Genomic DNA, 13,435 nt, shown 5'->3' with positions numbered 1-13,435 from the left:
TTCATAACCAGTGCTTGTGATTACAGTAGTATAACTTTATAAGTATAGTATACTTAATAATAATAATAATAATAATAATAATAATAATAATAATAATAATAATAATAATAATAATAATAATAATAATAATAATAATAATAATAATAATGCTGAATTCAAAGTATTTACATCATATCCTGCATCAGCCACGGGCGAACGTGCCCCATGCAGTTACAGTAGGTGTGGCGTGCCGTGTCCGCCCTGCAGGTCTGGGACCAGCGTCAGGGTAGTAAACCTGTCCTTGTCGCTAAACCGTGGACCCCTCTTCGTCGATGAAACTCAGCTGGGCCGCGTGCTCTCCTCCTCCCCACTCCACCTCCATGTCCAAGAGAGAGCCCTGGGGACTCGACCCCATGCCGGTGGCCAGGAACAGGGGTTGCTGGGCCTGAGGAGTCGCCGGGGTTGTAAACGGGGCCGTAAACTTGGGCTCAAAATCCGACCCTCCAAAGTCCACGGAAGGAAGGGGAGCAGGGGGGGCTGAGCGGGTCGAAGCGGGGCAAAGAAGAGCCGGGATGGAGGAGGAGGACAAGGAGGGGGCGTACGGGCGGGCCGCCGCCGCGTGTTCGTGCGGGGAGCCGTTGAGAGACGGTAGAGCCGAGCACCGGGAGGGCGGGGGAGAGGTCCCGTGGTGCGGCATGAGGAGAGGGGAGGGAGGGGGAGAGGTCCCGTGCGGCATGAGGAGAGGGGAGGGAGGGGGAGAGGTCCCGTGCGGCATGAGGAGAGGCGAGGGAGGGGAGGGAGGGGCTCGGGACGGCAAGGGTGGTGAACAGAGAAGGGGATCGAACTCAACCTGCTCTGCGGTCAGGTCTAGAAGCTCCATCGTGCTCCCTGACCGGGGACGGGCCGGGAGGGGTACGAGGCCGGCGAAGTGGCCCTGTTCGTCCGCGCCGTCGCACCGGGTAGGGGAGCGGCACGGGGAGGATGGGGGCGGGACGGAAAGCAGGGGGGCCGGAGAACAGCCGCCTGATGTCACGCTAAGGGGCGGAGTCACCAGGAGGGAGGAGGGGCCGTGGAGGAGGAGGGGCCTGAGCAGCCGCGTGATTTCATGGAGCTCCTGGCTGACGTTGGACACCTGGTAGGACAGGGTGTTCATCTGAGACGGAGGGAGGGAGGGAGGGATGGAGGGTTGGAGGGATGGAGGAATGGAGGGATGGAGGGATAGAGGGATGGAGGGACGGAGGGATGGAGGGATGGATGGAGGGAGGGAGGGAGGGAGGGATGGAGGGAGGGAGGGACGAAGGGATGGAGGGATAGATGGAGGGATAGATGGAGGGATAGATGGAGGGACGGATAGAGGGATGGATGGATAGATGGAGGGATGGAGCGATAGATGGATGGATGGAAGGATGGATGGATGGACGGATGGAGGAATAGATGGATGGATGGAGGGATAGATGAGTGGATGACAGGATAGATGGATGGATGGATGGAAGGATGGATGGATGGATGGATGGATGGAGGGATAGATGGATGGATGGAAGGATAGATGAATGGATGACAGGATAGATGGATGGATGGAAGGATGGATGGATGGATGGAGGGATAGATGGATGGAGGGATGGATGAATTGAGGGATAGATGGATAGATGGACAAATGGAGGGATGGATGGATGCAGAAAATACGGTTGAAATGACAGCCCAACATAGATCAATGTCAATATTAGTGTGTAATATAGACAGGGATATTAGTGTGTAATATTATATATAGACAGGGATAGTAGTGTGTATTATATATAGACAGGGATATTAGTGTCTAATATATATATAGCAGGGATATTAGTGTGTAATATATATATAGACAGGGATAGTAGTGTGTAATATTATATATAGACAGGGATAGTAGTGTGTATTATATATAGACAGGGATATTAGTGTGTATTATATATAGACAGGGATAGTGTGTAATATTATATATAGACAGGGATAGTAGCGTGTAATATTATATATAGACAGGGATATTAGTGTGTAATATTATATATAGACAGGGATATTAGTGTGTAATATTATATATAGACAGGGATAGTAGTGTGTATTATATATAGACAGGGATATTAGTGTGTAATATATATATATATATAGACAGGGATATTAGTGTGTAATATATATATAGACAGGGATAGTAGTGTGTAATATTATGGGATATTAGTGTGTAATATTATATATAGACAGGGATAGTAGTGTGTATTATATATAGACAGGGATATTAGTGTGTAATATTATATATAGACAGGGATATTAGTGTGTAATATTATATATAGACAGGGATAGTAGTGTGTAATATTATATATAGACAGGGATATTAGTGTGTAATATTATATATAGACAGGGATATTAGTGTGTAATATTATATATAGACAGGGATATTAGTGTGTAATGTTATATATAGACAGTGATATTAGTGTGTAATATTATATATAGACAGGGATATTAGTGTGTAATATTATATATAGACAGGGATAGTAGTGTGTAATATTATATATAGACAGGGATAGTAGTGTGTATTATATATAGACAGGGATAGTAGTGTGTATTATATATAGACAGGGATATTAGTGTGTAATATTATATATAGACAGGGATATTAGTGTGTAATATTATATATACAGGGATATTAGTGTGTAATATTATATATAGACAGGGATATTAGTGTGTAATATTATATATTGACAGGGATATTAGTGTGTAATATTATATATAGACAGGGATATTAGTGTGTAATATATATAGACAGGGATATTAGTGTGTAATATTATATATAGACAGGGATATTAGTGTGTAATATTATATATAGACAGGGAGTCTATATATGAAACAGACCAGGTTTGATCATTCATTGAAATAAGTTATGTTATGTATGTGTCATTTTATCACCCTTTTGCCTCAACGATGATGTCACCGAACAGCTGACTCACCTCGTGCTTCAGTAGTGCTATACTCTGCATGGTCTCAGTGTCCTCACAGGCCCCTGTGACACGCACACACACACACACACATGCACGCACGCACGCACGCACACACACGCACACACACACACACACACACGCACACACACACACACACACATACACACGCACACACACATACACACACACACATACGCACATACGCACGCACACACACACACACGCACACACACACACATACGCACGCACACACACAGAGAGAGAGAGACAGAGAGAGAGAGAGATAGAGTGAGAGAGAATGAGGTTTTGTTAATGAGGAATATTAATGAGTTATTCCTTTCACAACATGGACCAATACAGAATCCTTTCAGTTAGCTGAGTTATTTGTTATCAATTGTTACCTGAGCTGGGGGTAGGAGGGAAGCTTCGAGTAACGCTGGGACTGAAATCAAACTTCTGAGTAGACAAACTGCGACTTTCTGTCTCCATCCCATCTACAAACCTAGAGAGAGAGAGAGAGAGAGAGAGAGAGAGAGAGAGAGAGATGATGACGGGAGGATGCAATCCTCTCTGCGCCGCCCCCTTACCTCAAATAGATTCGCCTTCAGCTCTACTTCTTATCTTTCAAAATGTTCAGTTGCTATTGCATGCACTTATCTGTGTTTCATTACGCATATGAGTGCAGATGGTGGAGGTAAACGGTACCCTATCCCCCCCCCCTCACAGTGAGCTGTGGTGTTCCACAAGGAAGCATACTAGGACCGCTACTGTTCCTAATTTATGCAAATGACATGTCGTCAGCTTGTGACTGCAACTTGTTCTTGTTCGCAGACGACTCAGCCCTGCTGGTCTCTGACAAGAACACGTTACAGGTTGAAAAAACTCTCAGCTCGGAACTATAGGCAAAATCTGCATATGGCTCTCTGATAACAAACTATCATTACACATGGGCAAAACAGAGTCCATTCTCTTCGGTTCAAATAACAAACTCAGCAAGACCGACGGCTTCTCAGTTACAGTGGGTGACAAAATGGCATCCAATGTAATAAAAAAAAGTCAACCAACAAACTCGATTCTTGTACCGGATCTCCTCTCTGGTAAACAAGAATACCCTGAAGACTCTGGCAGGAGCACTCATTCAAGGGTACTATGACTATGCTTGCACCTCATGGTACCAAAGCACCTCAAAGGCGCTAAAGACAAAATTACAAACATCTCAAAACAAACTGGTCAGACTACTGCTTGACCTTACTCCTAGAACCCACCTCACTCCTGCCCACTTTGACAACCTAGGATGGCTTAGAGTAGATGACAGAGTACAGCAACTTGCAATGGGCCTGGTCTACAAGCAGTGGTGCAGTCCTAATATGGGAACTGGTAACACGCCACGCCACGTGCACGCGCACGCGCGGGTACGTGCACGCGCACATAACTGATTTATACACACACACACGCACGCACACACACACGCACACACACACACAAGCGCATATATATACGCAAGTGCAATCTTTCTATCATACAAGCTCTTCTTGCTCTCTATTTGTGTGAATGTGCGCGTGGAAAGCTGGCGCGCAGCACAGACGCTTGATTCAATATCATAAGCAGGTAGACCCCCATCACGAATTCCGAGCCACATTAGTATTCACCTCCACTGCCTGTGTCACACAGAATGAAGGGGGAGATGCATTCAGATAGCCAACACCCAGACACTTAGTCTACCTGCGCTTTTTGTTATGTAAAACGGTGGCCGGGTACTAGAACAAATGGATACAGCGCATTTTTGTGTGCGCGTACACGCGAGTACACATCCGTGCGCGATCGCGCATACTTCTGCCTCAGTGATCTGGTAACACGGCGTGTAACCGGGTGTGACCGCGACTGCACCACTGTCTACAAGATACTCTACACCAGTGGTTCCCAAAGTCGGGGTCGCGACCCAAAGGTGGGCCGCGAGCAGCCACGGAAGGGCCGCGAGATGATCTATTGATGAGATGATGATTTTTTTTTTGTCAGGCCACTGAACTTAGAAGCAGGCCAGGACAGTGTTTCTAGTTGTATTCTAAAATGTTATTCTATTGTATTCTAAAATGTGACTATATGGTTTTATATTAACTTAATAAATAAACAAAAGCGAAAATCTACTTATTTCAACAAACATTTCAAACTAAATAACAGATTATGCACATAAAACGCTGAAAACAACCGAAGCAACAATAGTATTTTAATGAGGCTATTATTATTATCATTATTATTTTGCAACAAGTTAGCCCTCTCATAAATAGCACATATAAATGAATAACTAACTTGAACTAACTTAATAGGATTGAAGTGATATTTGGCTTAAAAAATCGGTCGCATGGCAAAAAAAAAAAAAAACAAATAAAGCTTGACAGGGATAGCCGCGGCTCTCTGACGCCTTATTTTCTGGGTCCCGGCCTGAAAAGTTTGGGAACCCCTGCTCTACACGACCAAGGTACCCATGTACATGTCAAAATACTTCCCAAAGGTCAGTGAATACCACGATCACAACACCAGAGGGAGCGCCACAAATCATGTTAAACCCAGATTCGGCTCAAACAAGGGACTAAACACGTTTCGCAATTATGCCACATCAATATGGAACGCCATACCCAAAGCTGTAAAGGAATGTGAATCACTACCCACTTTCAAAACCACTCTCAAAGAACACCTACGGGAGACTGCAATTCGAAACTGGCCCCTGTAAATGTCCTAACCCAACCTCCTCCAATGTACAGTAAATTAAGTATGGTTTTGTCAATATTCCAAAGTACAGTTTTGCTTGTACAGTTGTACAGTGTTCCCCACCCACCCCTCCTACCCAAACAACCCCCCCCCCCCTGATGTAAACAAGACGAAAGTCTTTCTCTGGTCTGCATCCCCTTAACAATTGTGTGTATTGAGCTGTACTGTATTGTATCCATTCTGCAATCAAATCAAATCAAATCAAATTTATTTATAAGGCCCAACAACACACGTTAATGTCCCCATGGGCCGTACAGGTCTTCTTTAAACAAGTCAAGAAGAAAACATAACAATAAGTCAAGAACAGAACAAGGACACCATAAGGTCCAACAAATTTAAAATAAATGCAAATAAATGAAAGAATGCAAGCACTCCCAGACATACCCCACGCGAAGGTAAGGAAAAACTCACTAAAACCTAACAATAGGTTAAAATGCTCCACAGGCAGTGTGGAGGAGAGAAACCTTAGAAGGGCCATTCAAGGGGGGATCTCCCTTCTTAGATGTCGGTGATAGTAGTGTTGCAGACTAACAGTTGGTAAGCATGCACTCAAGTGTGTAGTGAAACACAGATGAGTGCATGCAATAGCAACTGAACATTTTGAAAGAATTAAAGATAGAGCTGATAGCGATAGCAGCTGAACATTTTGAAAGATTGAAGATAGAGCTGATAGCGAATCTATTTGAGGCACAGGGGCGGCGCTGAGAGGGTCGCGTCCTCTTAGATGTCTGTTGCCTGTGGTGCATTTTTTCCTAGTGAGTTTTTCCTTACCTTTGCATGGGGTATGTCTGGGAGTGTTGCATTTATTTAAAGTTTTTGGGACTTTATGGTGTTTTTGTTTTGTTCTTGATTTATTGTGATGTTTCTTCTTGACTTGTTCAAAGAAGACGTGTCCGGCACATGGGGACATTAAGGTGTGTTGTCGGGCCTTACAAATGAATTTGATTTGATTTGACTTGATTTGATTTGATTTGATTTGATTTGAGAGAGAGAGAGAGAGAGAGAGAGAGAGAGAGAGAGAGAGAGAGAGAGAGAGAGAGAGAGAGAGAGAGAGAGAGAGGGCGAAACATTAGAGTGAAAATTGTTTAAAAACAAATGGCTTTCTGTGTGACCAATATCTATCTTGTAGTATCTTGAAGATTAGGCAGAGTCAGCAACTTTGGTAAATGGGAAGGAAGAACTTCCAACTTCCAACTTTGACTGAATGTCATTCCAGGACTTTGTATTTTTTGGACTTTTGTATTACATTGCAAGAAAGAAAGAAAGAAAGAAAGAAAGAAAGAAAGAAAGAAAGAAAGAAAGAAAGAAAGAAAGAAAGAAAGAAAGAAAGAAAGAAAGAAAGAAAGAAAGAAAGAAAGAAAGAAAGAAAGAAAGAAAGAAAGAAAGAAAGAAAGAAAGAAAGAAAGAAAGAAAGAAAGAAAGAAAGAAAGAAAGAAAGAAAGAAAGAAAGAAAGAAAGAAAGAAAGAGAGAAAGAAAAATTGAAAGAGAGATTGAGAGAGAGAGAGATGACCACAAGGTGGCAGCATACTATCAGAAACAAAAACCTCTCTATGCTGCTAATACAACATGAATAAAGACAGACCACAGAATGATGAATGAATGAATGAATGAATGAATGAATGAATGAATGAATGAATGAATGAATGAATGAATGAATGAATGATGAATGAAAACTTTATTTAACAGATTGCATAATGGGTACAATACAGTACGGCTCAATACACACAATTGTTAAGGGAATGCAGACCAGAGAAAGACGTTTGTCTTGTTTACATTAGGGTCCCCCATTTTCAATTCATAGTGACATTTATGACATACATGACATCATGACATCATGACATTTATGGCATAGGGATATACATGACATACAGGTATATAGTACTGTTACATTTGTGACATATACGATATGCAAATATACAGTACTGTTACCCATAGATCCTAACAGAGAATATATACATATGGGGAGGAGACTCTACATTAGGAGGGGGTGGGTGGGTGGGAGAGAAATATACATACGGTGGGGAGAGAATATATACATACGGTGGGGAGGAGACTGTCTATTAGGAGGGGGTGGGGGAGGTTTGGACATTTACGGTGGCCAGTTTCGAATTGCAGCCCCTCCTATAGGTGCTCTTTAAGAGCGGTTTTGAATGTGGGTAGGGATTCACATTCCTCAGCATTCCTCAGCATTCACATTCACAGCACAACTGTGTTCTTAAGCACACCGTGAGCTGCGGTTTGCCAGGGAAGGGGATTAACCCTTTCACTACCACACTACCAAAGGGTTAAATAATAATAATAATGCAGGACCTGCTCAGAGGTCTTTAATTGGCATGCAATTATCCTCAACACACACACACACACACACCGGAACACACACGCATGCATTATCTCTGTAGGATCGCCGATGCGATTAGGCTCTGTAATTAACCCATCCCGTCGTCCTTCCCCCCCAAGGGCAGCCGGGAGCAGACAGGCGTCAACGTGAGCCACGCCAGGGGACCAATCCAAGTGCTCCTGTCCGTCTTCGTCAAGGACGCCACAGCGTTAGCGATCTGTTGTTGTGCATGTTTTTCCATTTGGTTTATCTTATCGGGGGGGAAACCCTTGCGAGCACGGGGAGAACATGCAAACTCCACACAGAAAGGCCTGGGAGATACCCCACCTGGGTACCTGGCATCATGGAAACCTTGTCCCCAAGCAAGAATCGAACCCTGGACCTTCTTGCTGTGAGGCGACCGTTTTTTTTTTTTTTTTTTTTTTTTATCTTTTTATTATAAAAATAATCAGTTTACATTTTATGCATTTTCTATATATATATACACACTATATCATTTAAATGTATTACTCACATTACCCAGGCATAGCCCACCCCCTTCTTTTACGCTTCCCTAAATCAACCAACAAAAACAGAACAAGCCACAAAGAAAACAGTGTTATATATACTTATTTCCTATACAACAAATCAAGCATAACCAAAAAAAAACTCCCCTATCCCACCCAAACAAACCCACAAAAAACCTATCCAAAACCAAACTCTACTTTACCTTTTCCAAACTTAACACATTTACCACTGTCAATGAACCATCTCTTAAATATCTCCTTACTCAGCAATTTCTCTGTCAACATAACATCCCTTTTCATTAAATTCAAAAAGATTGGCCATACTTCCACCTTTCTCTGCTCAGAATTCTCCTATCTCCACATATCCACTAGATCCACACCAGACATTATTTCTGTTAGTGTATTTCTAGCTGTCACACTTGAAAATCTTGCTCGTAGTACCTAACCTACTTCGCAAAGTGTTAAAGTCACCGACAAACAAACAATTCCCCTTCATGTGCACCTTTAGCCCTTCAAAAAAAAACGTCCTAATTGTCTCTATATTGGGCGCATATATATTCCCTAATCTAAACAAAACTCCCTGATGTTCAAATTCTAATATAATCACCCTCCATTCTGCATCCTCATATATTACCTTTATATTTTCCACTACGTCTTTTTTAAATAATACTGCTACACCACATGATCGCTCTGTACCATGATTTACATATAATACATCAGTCAATTTTCTTTTCACATCATTCATCATATTTTCCGTCCACCACGTTTCTTGCAGCATCATCTGTATTAAAAGTCGATATCACCTGCTCAATTTTAGTCTTGTTCCTCAGTCCATTCACATTAAGCGATGTTACAGTGATGGCAGCACACATGACGAAAAATATATTGATTATCCTATATATCATACCTTATCATACCTTCTTACACCACCCTTTAGCACCTCTCTCCTCTCTTGATTTTCTTTTCAGTAGGTTAATAGCAGATGGGCTGGTGTCCATCTCCTCAGAGTCCTCTGATGTAGCCCCCACCTCTTCCCTGGTCCCTGGCAACCCCTCTGAGTCTCCTATAGACCCTTCCCTCTTCTTCCTCTCCTCCGCGCATGTAGACGTTCCCTCTGCCGCGTCCCTTTCGTCGCGCGCCTCTAGATGCGCTCTGCCCCCTCCTCTCCCGCCAGCGCTGCCTCCCCGGGTCCGCGGCCCAGACCCAGTCGCTCTTGTTTCGCCTGTAGATGCTCCGGATCCCAGCTGTCTCTCCACGGACTTCAGTGACCTCAGCAGTCCCGAATCAAAACCATCTATGTTTTCATTCAGGCCTGCGGTGTCCTCTCCCTCTCTCTGCCGCGCTGTCAGCTCCTTCTCCTCGTCATCTGCGTGCTGTGTGCTCGGGCCGTCACTCTCCTGTTCACTCTGACGCGCACTCAGCTCTGCGCTCTCCCCTGTCGCCGTCTCCACTTGATCTCCATCTGGGGTCTGCGTGATCTCCTCCTCTTCCTCATCCTCCTCCGCTTCATCATCTCCTTCGTCTTCTTCCTCTCCTTCGTCTTCATCATCTGCTTCTGCCTCACCCTCGTCCTCTCCACCTGTTTTCTCCGTCTCAGTGGCTTCTCCTCCGTCGTTTCCACTCTTCTTGGCAGCCCCACCGGTCTCACCTCTCGTACCCTGCTCCTCGTAGCGCTTCCAGGGCTTGCATGTACACTGCTCGTACTTTTCATCACATCCCCTGCACTTTCGTTCAGTGTCACACTCTCGAGCGTAGTGACCCTGCTGGGCACATTTGTGACATTTGAAGTCCGGGCAATCTCTCAGGACGTGACCAGGCTGAAGACACAGCCTACAAACTCGCACCTGCCTATTATGGATCACTCGAAAATGTTCCATCCCCTGTTGAGTCTCAAACCGGGTCGAATACGGCAGGGATTTGACATACTCAGTGAACTTCACTTTCACGAACCTTGTGCCGTCTATAATGTCTGTTCCAGGCCACGTCCTTCTCTTGATCTGCGTTACCGCCGCCACACCCCATAGCTTCAGTTTCTCGAGAATGTCCTCATCCGTTACGTATAAAGGCAGACCCAAAAAAGAGACGACAACCTCATCGTTCGACAGTTCTGTTGCCATTATTCTACTGTCCTTGATTTTAAATCCGTCCATCAGTTTCTCCTTCACCTTCTCATCCATCAACATGATTTCATACTTCTTGGGCGTCTTGTATCGACATCCAACGACAGTCCCACACTCCGACTTTATCGCCCTCAAAAGCTCCATCATTGTGACTCTATCAGGCCCCTCAATGTCCACCTCAACTGTTAATCTTAACTCATATTTTCGTTCATTCATTTCATCCGTCTGTCTCGGAATCCGCCCACCGTTCGAAATGTTTGTTGCCATGATTTCCCGTCCGAGCCTCGAGACAAACGTCAATTTCCCCCAAACAGCTAAAAGCCGTTGGGGGAAACTACACTATACAAAAAACAAAATAACACTCTACTACTTACTCTATACTCACTTTAACCAACTATCTCACTATCAAACTCAAAGCTTCCGCGCGCTGTCAAATTCAAACCGACCCGTCAAAAAGAGGGCGTGTTCTAGGCGACAGTGTTAACCACTACACCACCGTGCCGGTTAGGAAAGGGTTAACCCTTTCACTGCGACACTACAGAAGGATAACCCTTTCACTGCCACACAACAAAGGGTTAACACTTTCACAACCACACTACAGAAGGTTAACCCTTTCACTACCACACTACAGAAGGTTAACCCTTTCACTACCACACTACATAAGGTTAACCCTTTCACTACCACACTACAGACGGTTACAGACGGAAGGTTAACCTTCTGCAGTGTGGTAGTGAAAGGGTTAAAGCACACAGAGCACATGGAGTGTAAATGGATTTATCTTGTCTGAAAGAAGATACAAGGTCCCTCACCTCCCTTGTGACTCTATATTATTCATAAACACAAACTCAGTACGGCTTAATGGGCATAACTATCACCGCAACTACAAAAACGTAATTCACTGGTGGATTAGAAAATACAGTATTATATCTTTCCCACCTAGTGGTAGAGTATTCTTAGTCCAACAATCCAACATATTGAATTACTGTATAGTGCGCTTCTGCCCTGCTATCCAAGTAGTGGTCCCTATAAGACAATTAATCTACATAATTTCATGGAATTAACACAACAAGGATTCAGTGTCTCCGATGACATCACTGGTGGCCATATTCAAATTCTCTATTTACTCTCAAAAGTTGTCAAATTAAATGAATGTGTGCAAAACCGTTGTGTATGAGATTATGTGCAAAATAAATCTGCATCAGTTTTTGGTGAAGTGCCCCTTTAACGAAATAGTCACCCTGTACTGGATAATTAAAGGAAAATCCTACTGGATCTTCCCTCTCTGTCAGCAGCATTTACAAGGACACGACTCTCCCAGTCATAACTGGTTTATTGTCCTTTAAAACATACATGGTGCTCATGTTTTGAAACGTGTTTCACTTCCATGGTTTGATGTGTTCATAAATTAAACATGACGTTTAGGGGCATCCAAGACTTTCACTACCACACTACAGATGGTTAACAGTCTGTAGTGTACCGTCTGTAGTGTGGTAGTGAGAGGGTTAACCTTCTGTAGTTTGTTTGTGAAAGAGTTAACCCTTTGTCGTGTGGCAGTGAAAGGGTTAACCTTCTGTATTGTCGCAGTGAAAGGGTTAACCCTTTGGTAGTGTGGTAGTGAAAGGGTTAAACAAAGATAATGCTAAATGGAGGATGATTAGCCTTCGCTCAATTTGTCTAGGACCAATGGGAAGAATGCTTTATATTTTGGGTGGGAGGGAGTGGGCTTATTTAAAATGTCTTTAATTGCTAATTATTTCTGATTGGGGTTAACCTTCGTCTGTCCTTAGGCGAGGGAATATTTATGCACATGCATAATGACGCGCGTGCACGTGGCGTCATTAGCGTGCGTGCAGCCAGTGTTGATATGAGCATTGCAACACTGATGCTACTACACTTATATACTTGTACTTATTATTATATCATGATAATATGTCTATACTACTATGCACTCAGAGTGTAACACTCAAGTTCGACACTATTTGACAAACAATGCCACTGACCCTTAGCTGCCAGAGATGTAGTACCCTTCCTGCTGACTTGTTGTTGACAATTTGTAAGTTGCTTTGGATAAAAGCATCAGCTAAATGACTAAATGTAAACATAAATGTAAAGGGAAATGAGTGGATGCCTGGCATGAATTTTTTGGTACAAGTCATCCAGGGACAAGCAGAAAGATGTGCTTCATGGGGTCATTAACACTTTGAGTGCCAGCCTTGAGAAATCTCGTTAGTTCATGCCATGCGTTGAGTGCCAACCGACAAGAAATCTCGCTTTTAATCGTTATTTTTTTTATTATCGATTTCCATACATTTTTCATCAATCTAGCCTCACGTTACCAGTGGGGATCTGTCTGAGCTCGAACAGGGAAAATACTGCCCCCTATCGTCACTCCGGATGGTATTGCACCCCATTGGATTAGACAGAATGAAATGGATTGGAAAAAAAGAGTCCGGATTCCACATTTTACTTGTCAGGCATGTAATCCGAGCCGATCCCATTCATTGCCCACCATCAGAACCGCGTGGAATATGTCTTTCGACCACCCAGCGTTGGATCAATAAACGCGATCGATATTTGGAATGGCGATCAGGAATTGGAATAATCTTTTTGGAGAACATCTGATCTGAGGTAAGGAATCTATTTTACCAGTCTTGGGATAATTAGAGCTGTTTTCACCTATATATCAACGTGTCCCATATGTGTGTGTGGCTGTGAGTGTGTGTGTGCTGATCAGGAAATAAGATAATCGATTTTCAGCCCGC

The 13,435-nt window shown here is 43.5% G+C and overlaps 1 protein-coding gene across 1 annotated transcript in view; it reads right to left on the bottom strand.

The window, feature by feature from the left end:
* Positions 1 to 286: 286 nt before the first annotated feature.
* LOC311235920 (voltage-gated delayed rectifier potassium channel KCNH8-like) overlaps positions 287 to 13,435 on the bottom strand; it is a gene marked incomplete at its 3' end in the record, with an annotated part of 374,679 nt that continues 361,530 nt past the window's right edge. The window contains exons 12-14 of the mRNA XM_084323448.1: positions 3,344 to 3,444; positions 2,952 to 3,004; positions 287 to 1,132 (exon numbers count right to left, since the gene is read on the bottom strand). Coding sequence (XP_084179574.1) covers positions 287 to 1,132; positions 2,952 to 3,004; positions 3,344 to 3,444 — 1,000 coding nt within the window. The remainder of the gene's footprint in view (positions 1,133 to 2,951; positions 3,005 to 3,343; positions 3,445 to 13,435) is intronic.

This window comes from Notolepis coatsorum, assembly GCF_963971535.1.
Source record: "Notolepis coatsorum genome assembly, chromosome: 1".
In the NCBI taxonomy this organism is placed as follows: Eukaryota; Metazoa; Chordata; class Actinopteri; order Aulopiformes; family Paralepididae; genus Notolepis; species Notolepis coatsorum.
This window is presented reverse-complemented; position numbering and strand designations above follow the sequence as displayed.